The sequence below is a fragment of the Morus notabilis genome, unplaced genomic scaffold (assembly GCF_000414095.1).
Source record: "Morus notabilis unplaced genomic scaffold, ASM41409v2 Scaffold477, whole genome shotgun sequence".
Classification (NCBI taxonomy): domain Eukaryota; kingdom Viridiplantae; phylum Streptophyta; class Magnoliopsida; order Rosales; family Moraceae; genus Morus; species Morus notabilis.
In genome coordinates this window covers 157,012-175,511 of record NW_010362647.1, presented here as the reverse complement: position 1 = coordinate 175,511, position 18,500 = coordinate 157,012, and the positions used below count along the sequence as shown (strand labels likewise).

General features: G+C 34.0%; 1 protein-coding gene across 1 annotated transcript; it reads left to right on the top strand.

Annotated features, from left to right (window-relative positions):
* Nucleotides 1–5,304: 5,304 nt before the first annotated feature.
* Nucleotides 5,305–18,457, top strand: LOC21411994 (disease resistance-like protein DSC1). The gene is made up of 5 exons (XM_024168548.1): nt 5,305–6,256; nt 14,261–15,365; nt 15,983–16,282; nt 16,362–17,618; nt 17,728–18,457. Exons 1-5 carry the CDS (start codon nt 5,748–5,750, stop codon nt 18,346–18,348), a joined length of 3,792 nt encoding a protein of 1,263 aa, XP_024024316.1. The 5' UTR covers nt 5,305–5,747; the 3' UTR covers nt 18,349–18,457.
* The last annotated feature ends 43 nt before the right edge of the window (nt 18,458–18,500 follow it).

The window sequence follows — 18,500 nt, the reverse complement described above, 5'->3', positions numbered from 1 at the left end:
AGAACCCGAGATCTCTAATTTCTACCCTAGTTTTACTCAAAAACCACCAATATCCGGTTTGAACCAAAAAATAAGTTTTGAAATTCAAATACTTGAGATTCAAGAGAGGTTCTTTCAGTAATCTTACCTCGAATCCTTCTCTTGACGTTGGAAACTTCTTTAAATCTTTCCTTGGTTCAAGATCCGTTTGATTTGGGACAAAAATGAGAGAGAGAGAGAGAGGTGCACGGGAAAGGAAAGAGAAAAGGAAAGGGAGAAAAGAAAAAGAAAAAGAAAAGGAAAGAAAATGGACAAGTGTTAATATTTTAAAAGAGCAGTCCAGAAATGCGCCCATACACACTTCTGGGTTAAAATAAATTACTGAGAATAATTTAAATACCTTGGAACTATTTAAACTCACACGCGTCAGAAACATTTATTAATTAGTACTCAATTAATAAATCCAGATTAGGCACACTAATAATTTCAATTACCTTAATTAATCCCAATTAATTCTTTAGGGTGTTATAGTTTTGGATCATGTATCTGGGACTTTCAGTATGACTGGAAGGAAGAATAATTCTTTTACCTATTGCTTGTGCATTTGTATCTCCTTTTGTAATAGCATCTTGAATTCCTTGATAAAATTTAGACCTCAAATTTTTTTGATTTTTTCTAATATAAACTTAAGTCTCAATTACATCATAAATTTGAACTTTTGAGTTATTTCACGCTCTTGTGATGAAATTTTCGCATTCTGTCTTGTGATGTTTCCTCACAAAAAGTTGTGGCCTAATTCCCGGGCCATGTTAACAACAAAAATATAACAACATTATAACCGTAAGAGAATAAAAGTTTTGAATAAAAATAAATAAAGTTTTGATAAAGAAAGGCATTAAATTGTAGTAGGACTTAGAACACTGTGTAAATATCAAATGTTAGTCAATTAAATAAGAATAACAGTAAATAATCGAAGGTGGACGGAAACGGAAAAAATGTTAGGCGCAGGAAAAGCAAATAGAAAATTATACAATAGAGTCATATACAGAATCGGGAGGAAAAAAACAGAGGGAAAAATGATAGAACAATATAAAAAATAATAAGAATGAAATAGTTTATGCAATATACTTAGTTGCACTAACATATCACATACATAAATTAAAGCTGTGTATAGAAAAAATGAATGCTTTATACTATACTGTATATTGAGTAAAGATTATAAATATAAGAAGAAACATTTGGAAAACATAAGATTCTATATAAATATTTGGTTCAGGTTATAATCATTTGTTGTCAAGAACATTTACCATGAGTAATTGGAAACAAATCTAGCAATATACACGGCTGCCATCTATATTATTAAGGAATTTATGCCATAGGTAACAAAAATTAGTATATAAATAAAATATTAAATCTATATATAGAAAGAAGATATGTTTTTTTATTAAATTTTTTATAAAGAAAGGCATTAAATTGTAGTAAGACCTAGAACACTGTGTAAATATCAAATGTTAGTCAATCAAATAAGAATAGCAGTAAATAATTGAGAGTGGACTGGAAGGGAAAAAATGTTAAGCGCAAGAAAAATAAACAGAAAAGTACACAATAGAATCATATACAGAACCGGGAGAAAAAAAAACAGAGGGAAACATGATAGAACAATATAAAAAAATAAGAGTCAAATAGTTTGTGCAATATACTTAGGTGCACTAACATATCATATACATAAATTAAAGCTGTGTATAGAAAAAATAAATGATTTATATTATACTGTAAATTGAGTAAAGATTATAAATATATGAAGAAACATTTAGAAAACATAAGATTATATATAAATATTTGGTTCAGGTTATAATCATTTGTTGTCAAGAACATATACCATGAGTAATTGGAAACAAATCTAGCAATATGCACGGCTGCCATCTATATTAATACGGAATTTAAGCCATAGGTAACAAAAATTAGTATAGAAATAAAATATTAAATCTATGTACAGAAATAAGGTATAGTTTTTTATTACATTATAAAGTAATTGCAGTATATAAAAAAATAAAGAAACATCTAAAAGAAATAATGTTGTATATAAATATTTGGTTCAGATCATATTCATTTATTGTGAATAATATATACCATAAGTAATTGAAATAAAATCTGGCAATATACATGGCTACCAACTACATTATTAAGGAGTTTATGCCAAGAGCAAGAAATATTAGTATAGTTTAGAATAGCGATATACAGTATTATACATATACTAAGGAAAAGGAAAGATTTCACTGTTCACTAAAAAAAAGAAAAAGAAATAAGTTAAAACCATACCATATAAAATTACAGTAAAACTATAACAAAACACAAACTAAAATATATTGGCATAAGTCCAAAATATTAAGGGCAACATCAATGATAGCCATATCTGTAATAGCAATTACTCAGCACACGTTAACAACAAATGATATATAACATCATCATAACCGGAGGAGAATAAAATGTTTGGATATAAAAAACAGAGTTTTTGATAAAGAAAGTCATTTTATTGTAATAAGATTTGGAATACTGTGTAAATATCAAATGTCAGTTAATAAAATAAGAATAACAGTAAATCACCGAGAGTATACTGGAGAAGAAAAAGAATAAAGTGCAGAGGAAACAAACGGGAATGTACAAAATAGAATCATAGACAAAAGCATTTTTTATAAATACAAAGTTACAGTAAAATTAAAATAAAAGACAAATTAAAATATATTGGCATAAGTCCAAATTAATAAGGGCAACATCAATGACAGCCATATCTGTAATAACAATTACCCGGCACATGTTAACCACAAATGAAATATAACATCATCACAACCAGAAGATAATAAAATGTTTGGATATAAGAAACTGAATTTTTGATAAAGATAGACATTATATTTTATTAAGACTTAGAAACACTGTGTAAGTATCAAATCTCAGGTAATCAAAATAGAATAGCAGTAAAAGACTAAGAGTACAGTAGAGAAGAAAAAAAGTAAAGTACAAAATAAAATATTTCATATAACAAATAAACATAACATTATAAATCAATATTCTAAAACATTTCAACGAAAGTAAATTAAAAAAGTGAATACCTGATTCAACGAACCACGGGCAAAACGATATATGAAGGAAAGAAACCAAAACTACTAAGCAGCAGAAAGAGAGCAAAGGAATATAAAGGAGGCGGTAAGGTTAGTAAGAAATGGCTGGTATCATTAGGCTCTTTAAACAGTGAGAAATAAAAAAGAATAGAACATGATAGATAATATTAGCTGAAAAAAGAAGACAAAGAAAGAGTAGATAATTATAGCAATAGAATAACACACAATATATATACAGAAAGTTACCAATGTTTTGCTTAATCTCGGGTATAAATCCCTGCAAACACAAAATAATAGAAGTAATGATTAATTAACGACATGCGTCACATAGCATGAAGACCACCGCAAAACGTAACCAGTAAATAAGAGACAGTTAAATTTTAGATACATATCATACAAAACGAAAAAATAAAAAATGCACGTGTCAAGGTAAAGGATTAACATAAATATTAATACATTTAGATCACGATAAATATTAGATATTTGCTCAAATTCAGAAATGCTATTAAAAAAAATGAAGAAATCAAAATATAGTAAACAAAAAAAGAGACGAAAAAATAAATAACAGGGGAAAAATATTGAAATTCTGAAAAAAAAACAACAAAGTGAAAATTTTTCCGCAAATATACTGGCCAAAAAACAAATTAATAAAAAACCATAAGCAAAATAACAAAACCCAAAATACCCACAAAAATCATAAAAATAAAAATGGGAAAAATGACTGCAAAAATGAAAGGAAAATTGAAACCCAGAAAACCAACAAAGCTAGAACAAACATATCAATATAATTAGGTGTAAAAACATAAATCTGAAGTAAACGACCAAACAACGAAGAAATAAAGTGGATAAGAACGTAGATCTGAAACAAATGAGCAAATCCATGAAACCGAAACAAAAAAAATCAACCAAACCAAATACAAAGAGAACAAATGGTGTAAGGAACGAAAAAACGACCGTGCATGTACAACCAAAGGAAAATAAAAAAAGAAAAAATAAATCATCCAAAAATATATACGCAAATAGAAAGAAGATGGAAAACAAAGAAATCTGGTACATAAATGGAAAAAAATATCTTGAAGGTTGCCGAAGGAAAGAACACGAGAAGCAAAGAAATCTGGTCCATAAATGAAAAAAAAAAGAGATCTAAAAGATTGCAGAAAGAAACAAACGGAAGAGAGAAAAGTTGCTCCAAAAGGAAGAAAAATAAACACAGATGTAGAATATCATAGAAATCAACAAACGAAAAGGGAAAAAAAAACACTCAATTTGAGTGCAAAAAAAAAGATATAGAAGGTTGTAGAAAGAAACAAACAGAAGAGGAAAAAATGGCTCCAAAAACAAAGAAAGAGAGAGAATATCCAGAAGGTTGTAGAAAGGCACAAACGAAAAACGAAAAAATGAAACACTCATTCTGAGTAAAAATGACCAAAACGGTCCGAACAAACCAAAACACAATAAATTGACCTAAAGGGCAATATAGTAATTTTATGTTAAAATGGATATAACGGGAATAAAAAAATCATATGAAGAAATCTGTAAGAGTAAAAAAGGAAGGACACTGTTCATTGCACGTGAATAGTAAAACCCTTACTTTCCTTTAGTTTATGTATAATATGTCAAAAGAATATACTAGTATATATATACTAGGTAAAAACTTAAACGGTGAAATGAACCGGGCTTCCTATTCCTCATTCATAAAATATCATCAAATGGTAGGCTCCTCGTTCATGAAATATGGTCAAATGGTCGGCTCCTTGACGTGGAGCTAATTAATTATCTCTGCCTCAGTTCAAATTTCATTTTCCAGAAATTTGTTACGTATTGGGTGGGTCATCGCTGCACATTTACGCGGCAAGTGTTGATGTGGAATTTGGAGTTTAAATGCGATATATAGATGGCACTCTGGTGAATTTATTGAAAAAGATGACTTATAGTGGGTAACACATCATGTCAAAAGAATACACTAGCATAAAAGTCTGTATTTACTATTACTCATCCATGAAATATCTTTAAATGGTGGGCTCCGTCACGTGGAGCTAATTAATTATATCTTGTCTCATTTCAAATTTCATTTCCTAAAAATTTATATTACGTACTGGTTAACGCCACACATTCACGCGCTATATATGTCCCTTTTGTTTGAAACACGTCTGTGGAAATTTGTTGTATGAACTGATGAGCTAAGTCATTATCTAGTTTAAGTCTTACTTTTATGAATATCTGCCTTTTCAAAAGCGTGCCTAGAGAGCTTTCATTCTGTAAGCAATACAAAAGCTAAGGAATACTATTTGCTCATACAAAAAAAATAGACTAGCATAAGAGTCTGTATTTAGCATTCCTCATTTACCAAATATCATCAAATGGTGGGCTCTTTCACGCGGTGCGAATTAATTGTCTCTGTCTAATTTCAAATTCCATTTCCCAGAAATTTGTATTAGGTACTGGTCATCGCCACACATTCACGCGCTATATGTCCCTTTTGTTTGAAACACGCGTGAGTGGAAATTCGTGGCATGAACTGATCATGAGCCAAGTCATTATCTTGTTTAAGTCTTGCTTTTGTGAATATCTGCCTTCTCAAAAGCGTGACTAGAGAGCTTTCATTCTGTAAGCAATACAAAAGCTAGGGAGTGATTTGGGTCAGATATCGATATGGATGCTTGTGCTTCTTCTTCTTTTTCTTCTTCTTCTTCTTCTATTTTCAATCTGGAGAAATATGATGTTTTTCTGAGTTTCAAAGGTGAAGATACGCGAAATACTTTCACAAGCCATCTTTATTCTGCTTTAGAGCGAAAGAAAATCAAGACTTACATAGATGAGAAAAGTCTTGAGAGAGGAGACAAAATATCGCCTGCACTTGTTGAAGCAATCTGGAAATCAAAGATTTCAATAATAATTTTCTCAAAGAATTACGCATCGTCATCATGGTGCTTGATGGAACTAGTACATATACTTGAACGTCACACAGAAAACAAACATATGGTTATACCCATTTTTTACGAGGTGGATCCATCTCATATACGGAAACAAGAAGGAAGTTATGGAGACACATTTCTAAAACATGAAGCACGCTTCAATGACAGCATGGAGATTTTGCAAAAGTGGATAGATGCTTTAAGGGAATCGGCCAATCTCTCTGGTTGGGATTCACGAGTCATCAGGTAAATAATTGTAATCTTTTGACTTTATATTTGCTAGCTACTCATTGTGTCAATGTCCACATATGCCTAAATAATGCACACTTCACTAATTGCTGCAAGCTTTCGAATCTCTTTGTTGAGTAATCGTTGCTAAATAACCGAGTAGTATCGTTTTACTAGAGATCGCAACAAATCTAATACATTTCATTTATTTTCTCATAATCACGTGCAAAGATGGTTTACGTACTTACTTTCATTTCCAAAAGAATAAAAGATGCATGGTTCACCTTTTGAAGATTAATGATTATGCTATTTACTTTTGAGACACTGTTAATTGTCACTTCATTTGTTGAAATCAGAAGAAAATTGAGGGAGCATAACTAGACTTTGTAAAGGATTGAGCTTCAACTTTAAAAGGTTAATTTGGGAAAATCTTGGCAAGTACCTCTTAAAAGTATACGAGTTTTGATTTTTACCCTTTACTCTTGATTAATACAATTTTTAGTCAAATACCATATTAATAAAAGGGTACTAATCAAGAGTAAGGGATAAAATTCTAGACTTATAAACGTTTAAGGGTAAGATCAACATTTTTCTCATTAAAAAACTTGTTAAGTGAAGTGGCCATCGCAAGATAGTGCTCCGTTAAGAGTCACCATTCTTGTATTTGATGGATCGATTTAGCTCGTTTGAGCAAATGGGCTGTAATACCATTTTAGAGTTTAAGGAGAGATGAGAAGAAAATTGAGGGAGAAGAATTAGATTTTGAGTAGTTATATTTATACTCTAAAAATTTATAGATGTCCCCAATAATTTATACTTTTCTAATAAAGAATTGAAAAATATATCCTTTTATAGAGATAACTTTCATAATACTTAATTTAACTCTCTCATACCCCCACCCTAATTTTAATCATTATTTGATTTATAAATAAAATAATCCCTTTTAACTATTAATGCTATATTTCTTTTTGAAACTATTGCAATTCCTCATTCACTTGTCACTTTTACCGTTACTAGTTGGAGAGACGTGCTATGCACGTGGGGGTAATTTTTTAAGTTTTATTCATGTATTAAGTTTTGATTGTTGTGTTATTACTTTTATTTTTAATAACAAAAATCTTAATTCGCTGTTTGTTAATAGACAACAAACATAAAAAAAAAATTATTTTACTAAGATAATTAGGAAAAAATATTTATGAGAATCACATTTGAAAGAAGGAAATAAACAAGATATATATTGGGAAAAAAAGATTAAACAAGGGTTAGAGGAAAAACAAAAATGAGGGATTAAAGAAGCAAATAAAAAGGTATGAGGACCCAAAAAAGATAAAATTAAAAAAAAAAGACCAAAAATCAGGGACTAAAATGATCATAGGATTAAAGAAGGGTGAGAGAAAAAATAAAAATTAGGGACTAAAGAAGCAAATAAAAAAGGAAGCGGACCCAAAAACAAATAAAAGGAAGAAAAAGAAAAAACACCAAAAACGTAAAAAAAACAGAAACGTTAAAAAAAAGGAACTAAAATGTTAATATGATTAAATAAGGGTTAGAAGAAAAACATAAATTTTTTACTAAAGAAGCAAATTAGAAAGGAGGGGGACCTAAAAAGGAAAGAAGACACCAAAAAAACAGAAAAAAGAAAGAAAAGCAAAAAAAAAAAAAATGAAAAAAAAAGATGAGACTAAAATGATAATAAAATTAAATAAAGGTGAGAGGAAAAACAAAAGTTAGGGACTAAAGAAGCAAATAAGAAAGAAAAGGACCCAAAAACAAATAACAAGTGGAAAGGGGGAAATAGCAAAAAAAGAAAAAAAAAAAGAAAGAAAAAATGGAACGTAAAAAAAAACAGGGGAGAAAATGTAAAGGAAAAAAGATTAATATGATTAAATAATGTTGAGAGGAAAAACAAATTTTTTTATTTTTAACTAAATAAGCAAATTAGAAAGGAAGGAAACCTAGAAAGGAAGGAAACCTAAATAGGAAAGAGGACCCAAAAAAACAAAAGAAAGAAGAGAGTTAGGGAACCCACCAGAAAATCGCCACGGTGGGGCAATACAACATCACCACCATTAGACTATCAAAAAATTAAAAAAAAAAATCCCAAAAATCAAAGGTTTGCTCAAGATCTTTCCTTTGTTGTGGAACCGTAGATCTCCATGCAGCGAGGACGACGAAACATCACGACGGTGGACGTCGCAGATTTGTCTCACGCACTTGCTAGGAGATGCTTGACATTGCGACGATAATATTCCTTGGGACTCTTCCTTTTGATAATTTGATATAAATATTGTCAAACAAAACTCAGTAAAAATGTTCCACCCAATGATATTTAAAAAGTTCGTATAACTCACAATCCTCTTAGCGAGCTCCTCAACCTCCTGATCTTTAAAAGTTTTGTCGTAGCATTCTGTTTTCAACTATACAGGAAATGTTGTAGCATTCTGCTAGCATTTTATTACATTAATCGTACCTTGTGACTAGAGGTTGCTATGCATAATCTCATAGTCCCGTGATCTTTACTTGCATTACATAACCTAACCATATCCATAAATATGGTTTACTTCAAACACTTCGCAGTGTTTACCAATTACGTGTAGATCCCATTACCCACTTGCCCACATCTCACTGCTTCATCCTTTTCTGCACGCCCAGCATATAGGTTTCAGGGAGCCGGTGTCTTACCCGAACTTCCTACAACACGAACAAACGTAATGAGCTTTCGCTCAACAAGTAACAGTAGGCCATAGTAAAAGTATACAATAATGCATACCCATATATGCATTCATGTCATATATCCTAAGACATTCTGTACTTCTAGAACGTATATCGCTTATGTTCTTCTTCTTTCATTACATACTTTGTTCAGCTTTCGTCTCTTTTTAGTTGTTCACATTGTATTTTCACGTTCTGAACGACTTTCATATTGTGTTTTTCTCTCTTTTCCTTCTTTTTTACAGATACCGTACCCTTATATGGAACGATTTCTGTTTTTCATTTTCTTGTCTTTTACTTCTTAGGGCCCTGTCCTGTTGTACCATAGCGCGCATAACCAGTGAGGAGTGGGGTAGCTAACTAATCCAACTCAGTCACGGTTTCATTTCTTTCATAGTCTCATAATAACCTTTCCTTCGAAAGCTGGTACAAATAGGATGTTTGGTCTCTTATCGTTTATCAATTTTCTCATTGAAATGTAACTTTAGTTAAATCTTATGACTTTATGGATTTTTGAGCAATTTATCATGATTTCTTTATATGTCATTTTACTGTCATCTTTTCTCAGCGTGACAGTAATTTCAATCTTATTTTTCGTTTTAACGCATTTCCATCAATTTTCTATGAAATTGTCTTTGACTTAACCTCATACTTTTCGTAGAGTAAAATTCTACTACTATTTATGGTCCATAAGTACATTCATAGCACCGTACATCTTAAAACATTCATAACATCATACATCTTGAATCATTCATAGCATCATACATTATTCAAGAAACATCATTCTTATTTTAACATTCATTGAGCATGTAATATGCACAATTCTGTGCAACACAGAAGAATAAGTTCGTTCCTGTCATAGACAAAAACAAACTACTGGTACTTACCTGCTTTCCTATTATAGCATAATTCTCTACTCACCTAGATCTTCTATCCTTTACTGCTAAGTTCTGTAAATAAACACCCATTCAGAGAGTGGGATTAACCTTTAGTATGCCATTTTATGTAGCATAGTCATAAAAGAAATGAAATCCTTTCTTATAGAACGTATTTATCCTTTTTATTAAGGATCGTAAAAATTTAAAATTTCTATTATAAGGACTAATTAAATCCTCATAATTCTATCTTCCATAATTACCTTTACGAATTCGTGAATTCATAATTAACATATCTCATGGACATCATATGTTCTAAATGACTTATTATTAATCATACAGTACTTGCCTCAATTATGAGCTAACCAGTTACGGTAATACCTGCTTGTCGTGTTCCACTATGTATCTCCTTGATATCCGCTCCAAGAGCAATCATAAATGCTTTGAATGATCCAATAGCATCATTGAAGCGTTAGACATTCAATTCTAAACTTCAATGAATACGTTCGATTCACCTCGATCTGCGTACAATCGGTACCATACCAATCTTATCAAAATTGAGTTTGGTCGAGCCGAGGTCACCATTGTATTTGCACGTCGAAACGAGTCGGGATATGGGGTCGGATCATCAAACGAAAGTCGATAGCCTGAGAAACGACACCTCACTGGAATACGGTGGCGGTGTACGGTGGCGTACGGCGGCGAAGGCTCCTAGAGAGTTTTTCCGTAGCGGACTTGGGTCTTACCCCCCCTAAATTGACCCTTATGAGTCCATTGGTGCGGTCAATTTCACACCATTCGGCCTGTAACGGTACATATCGGGACCGGCAACGTCGGTAAAATCCGGCGATTCAAATCTCACATTTCCGGTCATGAAATCTTAAAATTGGTTGAGGGGTTTTCTTACCCATGATCTTATGAGTGTTTTGACACCAAACTCACAAGAATCTAACGGTCTGATCGCCAGAACCATTCTACACCATCATGATGGCGACGGCTAGGTCCGTTTTCCAGCCAAATGGCGACGGTGATGGCTGAATCTGGTTGGGATCGACTTGTCTATTAACTCTGAATCTAATGGTAGGGGTGGTGACACCCACGGTGTCCTGGAGGGAGAAAAATGACGACGGCGGTGCGGCGATTCCGACCACCACGGAAGGCGGTGCTCCAGCCATAATTGAGCTATGAAAATGGGTGGGTTTTCTTCGTCTTGCTGCACTGAGTCCATATGGACTGTAATCACCTCAAGCAGAGATCAGACGAAGCAAATATCGCGATCGAAAGCTTCAGTTGTTTTTAAAACTTTGGCCGGCAATTACGGCTTATTCCAGCGGAGTTTGGGGTCGTGCGCCTTGTCAAAATGCTCAGCTCGTCGAAAGCTTTCCATTGACACCGGCTGTGTCGAAAACGGAGGTCTGAATCTCAAATTGAGTATTTGGTCATGGACAGTTTTATTTTGAGAGAGAACGTGTGAGAGAAGAGAGAAACAAATGCGTGAGAGGAGAGAGAAAGTGAAACTTTAGAACTTATCTTAAAAGTTTTCTCCAAACAGATATAATTTATTCTAGTTGGAGATTATTTACTTCACTGACATAAAATTTAATTCTCCGACGAGTTCTCTTTTATTATTTACTTACAGTCCAATCTTAATCTCTGAATAATTCAATATCGTTTATATTCTTAATTGTATACTAAATTGGACTATTACAAGTCTTAAAAACTATTTTTAGGCTCAATAGTCAAAACTCGACTCTTTTTGTATTTTATCTTCTCTCTCATAATCATATCTCGTAACTAATATCAAAGTTTAACATTATAAGTCACGTACTTATATTTTCTTATGAATCTCGTAATTATAAAAAATTCATAATTAATTTTACTTATTAATTATTGGACTTTTCCGGATACTACACTAAGAATCAATTTATAGAACCTAAGGAAAAAAAAAACCGCCGTCTAATAATCACTTAAGGAGAAAAATTGACCATAAAATCGTCGTCTAATGTCAACCCCCTAAAACTAATTAATAAATAATTAAGAAATTTTTTTAAAAGACTCAAACCTAAAATCGGGGAGGGAGGGTCTCTGGGTAGCTTTCGTGAGAGAGAGAGAGCATGCCTTGAGAGATGTCTGGAGTTCGAGAGATCAAGAGATCGAGAGAGAGAGAGAGAGAGAGAGAGAGAAATCTGCAGAGGGTACAAAGGCAGAAGGCGCGAAAGCAATGGCTAGACAGTGACAGACTTCGCGAGAAAAAAAGAGAACGGCGTGAGAGGGTTTTGCTAGTGTTTCGAAGAAAGAAAAAGAGGACTCAAGTATTTGAAGTCCACCTCACATTAGACGACGGTTTTTGTCAAAACTGTTGTCTAATGTTTAAACTATAGGTGACAGTTTTCATAGGAACTGTTGTCTTATTGTCCATCGATACCTGCGCGGTTTTCAATAGAACATAGACGACGGTTTGGATAGTAAATCCTCCATTTACGTGTTTGACTGGCAAAGCCAACAATGATTACGTAAATCCTCCATTTACCAAATTGATCAGACTATTTGCTCAAGATCGCTGAGGTCCGTGATCAATGTTCAGATCTCCATCGCAGCAACCTCCAACGCTGCAACATCCTCGCGATAGTGTTTGTTCGTTGTTATTCAAGATTTGATGATCTTCAATATCCTTGCCAACATTACATTTTGTTCTTGTTGTTTAGAGTTTCTTGGAGATCACGACCGAAATCGATCGTTGCAAGGCTGACAGTGAAGTTGGAGAGAGAGATCAACAGCCAGAGAGGTTGACAGCCAAAGAGAGATCGAGAAGAGAGGGAGCAAGGGTGAAGAAAGAGAGCAACAACGATGGGGAGAGAGAAAGAGCAAGCGTGAGGGAGAGGCAAGAGAGAGAGAGTGGCCAAGAGAGGAAAGGAAGAGGGAGAGAGAGGGAGCGTAGGTGAGGAGAGAGAAGGGGAGGCATAGGTGCTAAGAAATTAGTTTTCTGAATAACAAAATAAGTGAGGGCATTTTTGGTATTCTAATAGTGTGGCAAATTACATTTACCAAAATTGTGCTATTTTTTAATCTTCTTAGAACTTTGTGTTTAATTTTATTCACATCCTAAAAATGTTATTTCCCTACTTCCCCGTATTTATATATATATATATGGTTATGTTTATATTTAGATGATGTGAGACTTAAGTATTTTATCCTTACCAGTTTATATATATTAAAAAATTTAATTGTCGTGTTGTGTGAGAAAATGTGGTTGACACATCGGATAGCGACAGCATTCCACGTGGCCCTATTTTCCTCACGTCAGATAACTGTCAACGCCTGGAACTCATTTTTCCTTGCATGGTGAAAAGCCTATCGCATGGGGGTGACTCGTTAGACCGTCGACCCTATGGTCGAGACTTGTGCGATTCGTCCAAGTGCCATGAAAGGGTTGGCCGCCAGAAGAAGCTACGCCTTGCTAAGCATAGACGCCGAGGGCAGAATGCGGAGGATGGAGTTCGTACCTTGGGAAAGATTTCTGACACAACAAGCTGCGTCTGGGTTTGGAAGATGTCTGTAGTGCAGGCATTAATTACGAGCCCCTAAACCGCCCAACAACGGACGGTGGAGGGTTACAGGGAATTTGCAGAGCCGTATTAAGAGACAAATTGGATTAGTGAACAGTTCAAAAGGCATTAGCAGGCTATGGTCTGGGCCTATGGGGGAGTAGGCCACTCGAGTGGATAGGTCTACAGAGAATAACCACCCACGAAGTAATCCTTGAGCTATAAAAGGGGGTAGAGCCCCGAAGGAAAAGAGAGAGCCGATTTTATGTAAATTGTAAAGCGCCCAAAAGAAATACATTACAAAGTGAATGTATCTCTTCATTAATAGAGTGAACTATTATAAATTTTGCGCGTCCTTACTTTCATTCAAGCGTTATTCTCATACTTCCAATACCACAAAATTACAACAAATACTTCGTAGCATTATTTCCAGCTTAAAACAAATATTAGACCGGTAACCCAACGAAATACCGAGAGGTGACCCGGTGTAATCCTGTTGACGAAATTCCACCGTCAACATGTCGCTCTTTAAATTAAAGCATTATGTACGTCCTAACATTATTTTTATTAGTACAAAATTCACTAACAATATTTAATCCGCTTTTAAAGCTCTCTGGCCCCTCAAATTGGAAACTGTCTTGATCACAGTTTCCGCTTTTCTCTGTTGTTTTGTCTCTTGAAACGTTAATGTCGTCTTGGAAATTTACAAAAACCAAGGAAAAAATCCAAAATGTCATGAGAATGAAAAAGTTTAATCTAAGACTGTGCTATAAAACGAATTGCTTCCATCAGCATTGTTGTAAAAGATAAATGCACACCTTCCTAATTAATTTGCTTCTTTTTGTTGCAAGTTTATTCAAACTCACCACTTTCTATCCATTATGTTTTAGGCCTGAGTCAAAATTAGTTGAAGCAATTGTAGAAGATGTTTTGAGGAAATTGAACAGCGACCAATCCTCAAATTTTACTTTTGAGGGCCTGTTTGGGATTGACAAACATATTGAAGGAATCAAAGGATTGTTAAATGTTTCCTCTCCGAAAGTGCAGATTGTGGGCATTTGGGGAATGGGCGGCATAGGTAAAACAACCCTTGCTGAAGTTGTATTTAATAAAATCTCTTCTGAATTCGAAGCTCATTGTTTTGTTGCGAATGTAAGGGAAGAATCAGAGAAGGGATCATTGGTTAGCTTAAGAAATAAACTTCTTGCTGAATTATTAAAGGAGGAACATCTAAATCTGGGAACCCCATCTTTAGGACCAACTTTTGTCAAAGAAAGGCTCCGTCGTACAAAGGTGCTCGTTGTTGTCGATGATGTATATCATGTAGAACAATTAAAATCTTTGATTGGTGACCGTGACCAATATAGCGGCGAAAGCAGAATTATTATAACAACTAGAGATGCCATGTTGCTTAGAAAGATTTCAGCAGATGGAGTGTACGAGGTTAAAGAATTGAATTGCGATGAGGCTCTACAACTTTTTAACTTCAAAGCTTTTAAAGAAAACTCTCGCATTACAGAACACCTAGAGCTATCCAAAAAAGTGGTGAAGTATGCAGGAGGTAACCCGTTGGCAATTACGGTTTTGGGTTCTTACTTTGGTTCTCTTCGTTCCAAAGAAGAAGAAAGCTGGGAGATGGCATTCAGTAAATTAAAAGTTGTCCCTCATAATGATATTCTAAACGTGTTGAGAATAAGTTATGATGAGCTAGATGAAACAGAAAAGAATATATTTCTTGATATCGCGTGTTTCTTCAACCGGATGAGTAGAGATTATGTAGAAAACATATTAAATGCTTGTGGTTTCTTTGCAAATAATGGAATAGATGATCTAATTGACAAGTCTCTTATAACTATCAAATATAATGAGCTTTGGATGCATGATCTATTACAAGAGATGGGCCAAAAAATTGTTTGTCAAGAATCTGCAGACCTTGGAAAGCGAAGTAGGCTATGGATTGCTGAAGATGCTTATCAAGTCCTTGAGAATAATGAAGTAAGCTCCAACTTATTTCGATTATTTCATTTTAGAAATTGCTTGAACTTCCAACAGAGAGAACACCAATGATTTTATTTTTTTTAATCTATGCAGTAGTTTGCTGCCAGCATTGATAAGATATTTCTTTCTTGAATTATATATACTACTTATATTATTTATTTTCTCCTGATATGTAATTATTATATCGTTTACATGTTCAAATAGAATTTATATATACTTTATGGTAGGGGACTGCAAAATTCAAAGGAATATTCCTACAACTTTATATATACTGCTGTAAATAGAACATTGACGAAGAGGTACAACTTGGAACCTACAACTTTCAGAAAGAAAAAACGTCAATGAAAAGGCTTTTCTTTTTCTTTTTTTTTTAAAGAAAATCTACACTGTGGTTAGGAGCCAACTTAGATATGATATTTCTTTCTTGAATTGTTATTTCTTTCTTGAATTGTGGTTCAATTATACTAATTTTCATTTAAAAGAATTATCTGTCTCTATATAGAATACTTCTTGTATTTATGTTCTAATAATGATACGAATTATTTCCTCTGGTCTATAATGCAACAGCACTTACGTAATTCTTGATATATATACTACCTTATACTTTATGACAGGGGACGACAAAAATTCAAGGAATATTCCTAGACAAGTCCAAAATTGATGGAGATATACACTTGGAGCCTACAATTTTCAGCAAGATGCATAATTTGAGATTACTCAAAATTTACAATTCCTCTTATGTCAAGAAAGGCAAAGTGTACCTTCACGATCTCCAGTGTCTTCCTCGTTCACTTCGGTATCTTGAGTGGCACGAATACCCTCTAAAATATTTACCGTCGAACTTTAAGCCAAAGAATCTTGTTGAACTAAAGATGCCGTACAGTCAGCTTGAGCAACTTTGGGTTGGAGTCCAGGTATATATCCTACACTGTTGAATTAAACCTAATTTATAAGGCATAGTTTAGTTATACTTGTCATTTCTTTATATTACAGGACCTTAACAAGTTAAGAGGCATTGATCTAAGACAATCCATTTACCTAACTCAAATTCCGGATCTCTCTAGTGCTCGAAATCTTGAGAGAATAAATCTTACATATTGCAGAAGTTTGCTTCAATTTCCGTTGCATATTCTGCGAAATCTTAACAGGCATATTGATGTGAATCTAAGCTACTGTGACAAGCTTCAAAGTCTTCCTCTCGAAGGTTCTAACCTTGACACTTTTCCAATGAATATATCCAGGAGCATGGTGTCGTTAGATTTAAGTTCTACTGGAATTATGTCTTTGCCTTCATCAATTGATTCCCTTAATAATCTTTCTAAATTGTCTCTCAATAACTGCACAAGACTTGCAAATCTTCCGAGCTTTATGAATAAGTTGGACTCTCTGAAAGAACTCAACTTAGGCGGTTGCTCGATTCTTGAGACATTTCCAGAGATTCCATTAAATATTAAATCCTTGGATATTCATGGTACGGCAATAAAAGAAGTGGCATCATCATCAATTGAGGGCCGATTCGATCTCCAATATATTAATATGTTAAATTGTAAAAGTCTTGTGAGTTTGCCGTCGAACGTTTTTAAGATGAGGTCACTTATTGATCTTAATCTTGATGGTTGCTCAAATTTGAAGAACCTTCCGGAAATCTCGGAGCCTATGAAGAGCTTAGAATTCCTTCATTTAAGCAGAACAGGGATTAGAGAGCTACCATCATCGATAGGATATCTAATTAGCGTTCAAGAATTAGAGGTTATGGAGTGCAAAAATCTCGAGTCTGTCCCAAGCAACATCTGCACAATGGCTGGGCTTTCGGGTCTCGATCTTTCAGAATGTCCAAAACTCGAATATTTTCCTATGCCAAGTGGTTTCCTCCAATGGGATTTGGAACACCTTTATCTTAGTAACTCTAATATAATAGAACTCCCTAGAAGCATCAAAGGACTTTCTAAGCTGAGACAGATTCACGTAAACAATTGCAAGAATCTTCGTTCTATACCAGAGCTTCCATTGGGCTTGCAAATTCTCAATGCAAATGGATGCTCGTCATTGGAGATCGTGTCAAATTCTAAGAGAGCACTCACACAAGAGTTCTGGGATTATGTTGATATTGGAGGGGATGATATTGATCTTGAATTTTCAATGTTCTGTGATTGCTTGAAATTAGATCAGAAGCAGCGTCAGAATATTTTAATTGATTTCCAGCTTCGAGTTTTTCGGACGGCTACGCAATATGTATATGGAGACAATGAGGTACGTTTAATTTGTTTAATGTTTAGTTTTTTTCTTTTTCTTTTTCTTTTTGTTTTCAGATGAACTCTTTATGCGATCGAAATAAAGAATGACTCTCTTTGTGTTATAGAGTTTGCCTTCTATAAATGCTTCGTGTTTTCCGGGGAATGAAATTCCGAAGTGGTTCGAGTATCAAGCAGAGGGATCTTATATGAAGCTTCAACTAGAATGGCAGAATTCCAACTTCTTGGGTTTTGTGTTGTGTATAGCTGTTTACTGTTATTCCGACATCAATTCAAAGCAGGATTTAAGATGTGAAATCAATCTCAGACAGGGCGAAAACGACGAATTTCCTTTGGGGTTTAATGGTGTAGGGGATAACTATTTTATAGTGTCAACTATATCACATTCAAGCAATGTGTCCATGTGGTATTGGGTTGGGGATTGGTCGGAATGTCTTGATGCAGTGGAAGCGTCATTTGACTTTTCTATAATTGAATGGGATCAGAGCAAAGGTTACTGGGTTAAGTCTTCTAATTGTGAAGCGAAGAAGTGTGGGATCCACATGTTATATCAAAAGGATATAGAGGAGTTCAGATTCAACTTCATTGACGCCGTTGAAGATCTTGTGCTTGAGGAATCAGCTACAACTCCCGACCAGCCTGAATCCAGTGCACGTGGAACCGTCGACTTCGAAACAGATGAACCGCAACGCAAGAAAATCAAATTTACAGATTCCTGTGGCAGCTGATTATTTGATCTCTTCCAATAATGCATAGTCGGTAATTGCGAAAATGTATGAATATGGATTTTGATTTCCTTCAGCTACTTTAATTTGTGAACAATACAGTTTTGTAGTAGACTACGCTTTTATCTATAGTATTTACTTTTTTTTTTTTTTTT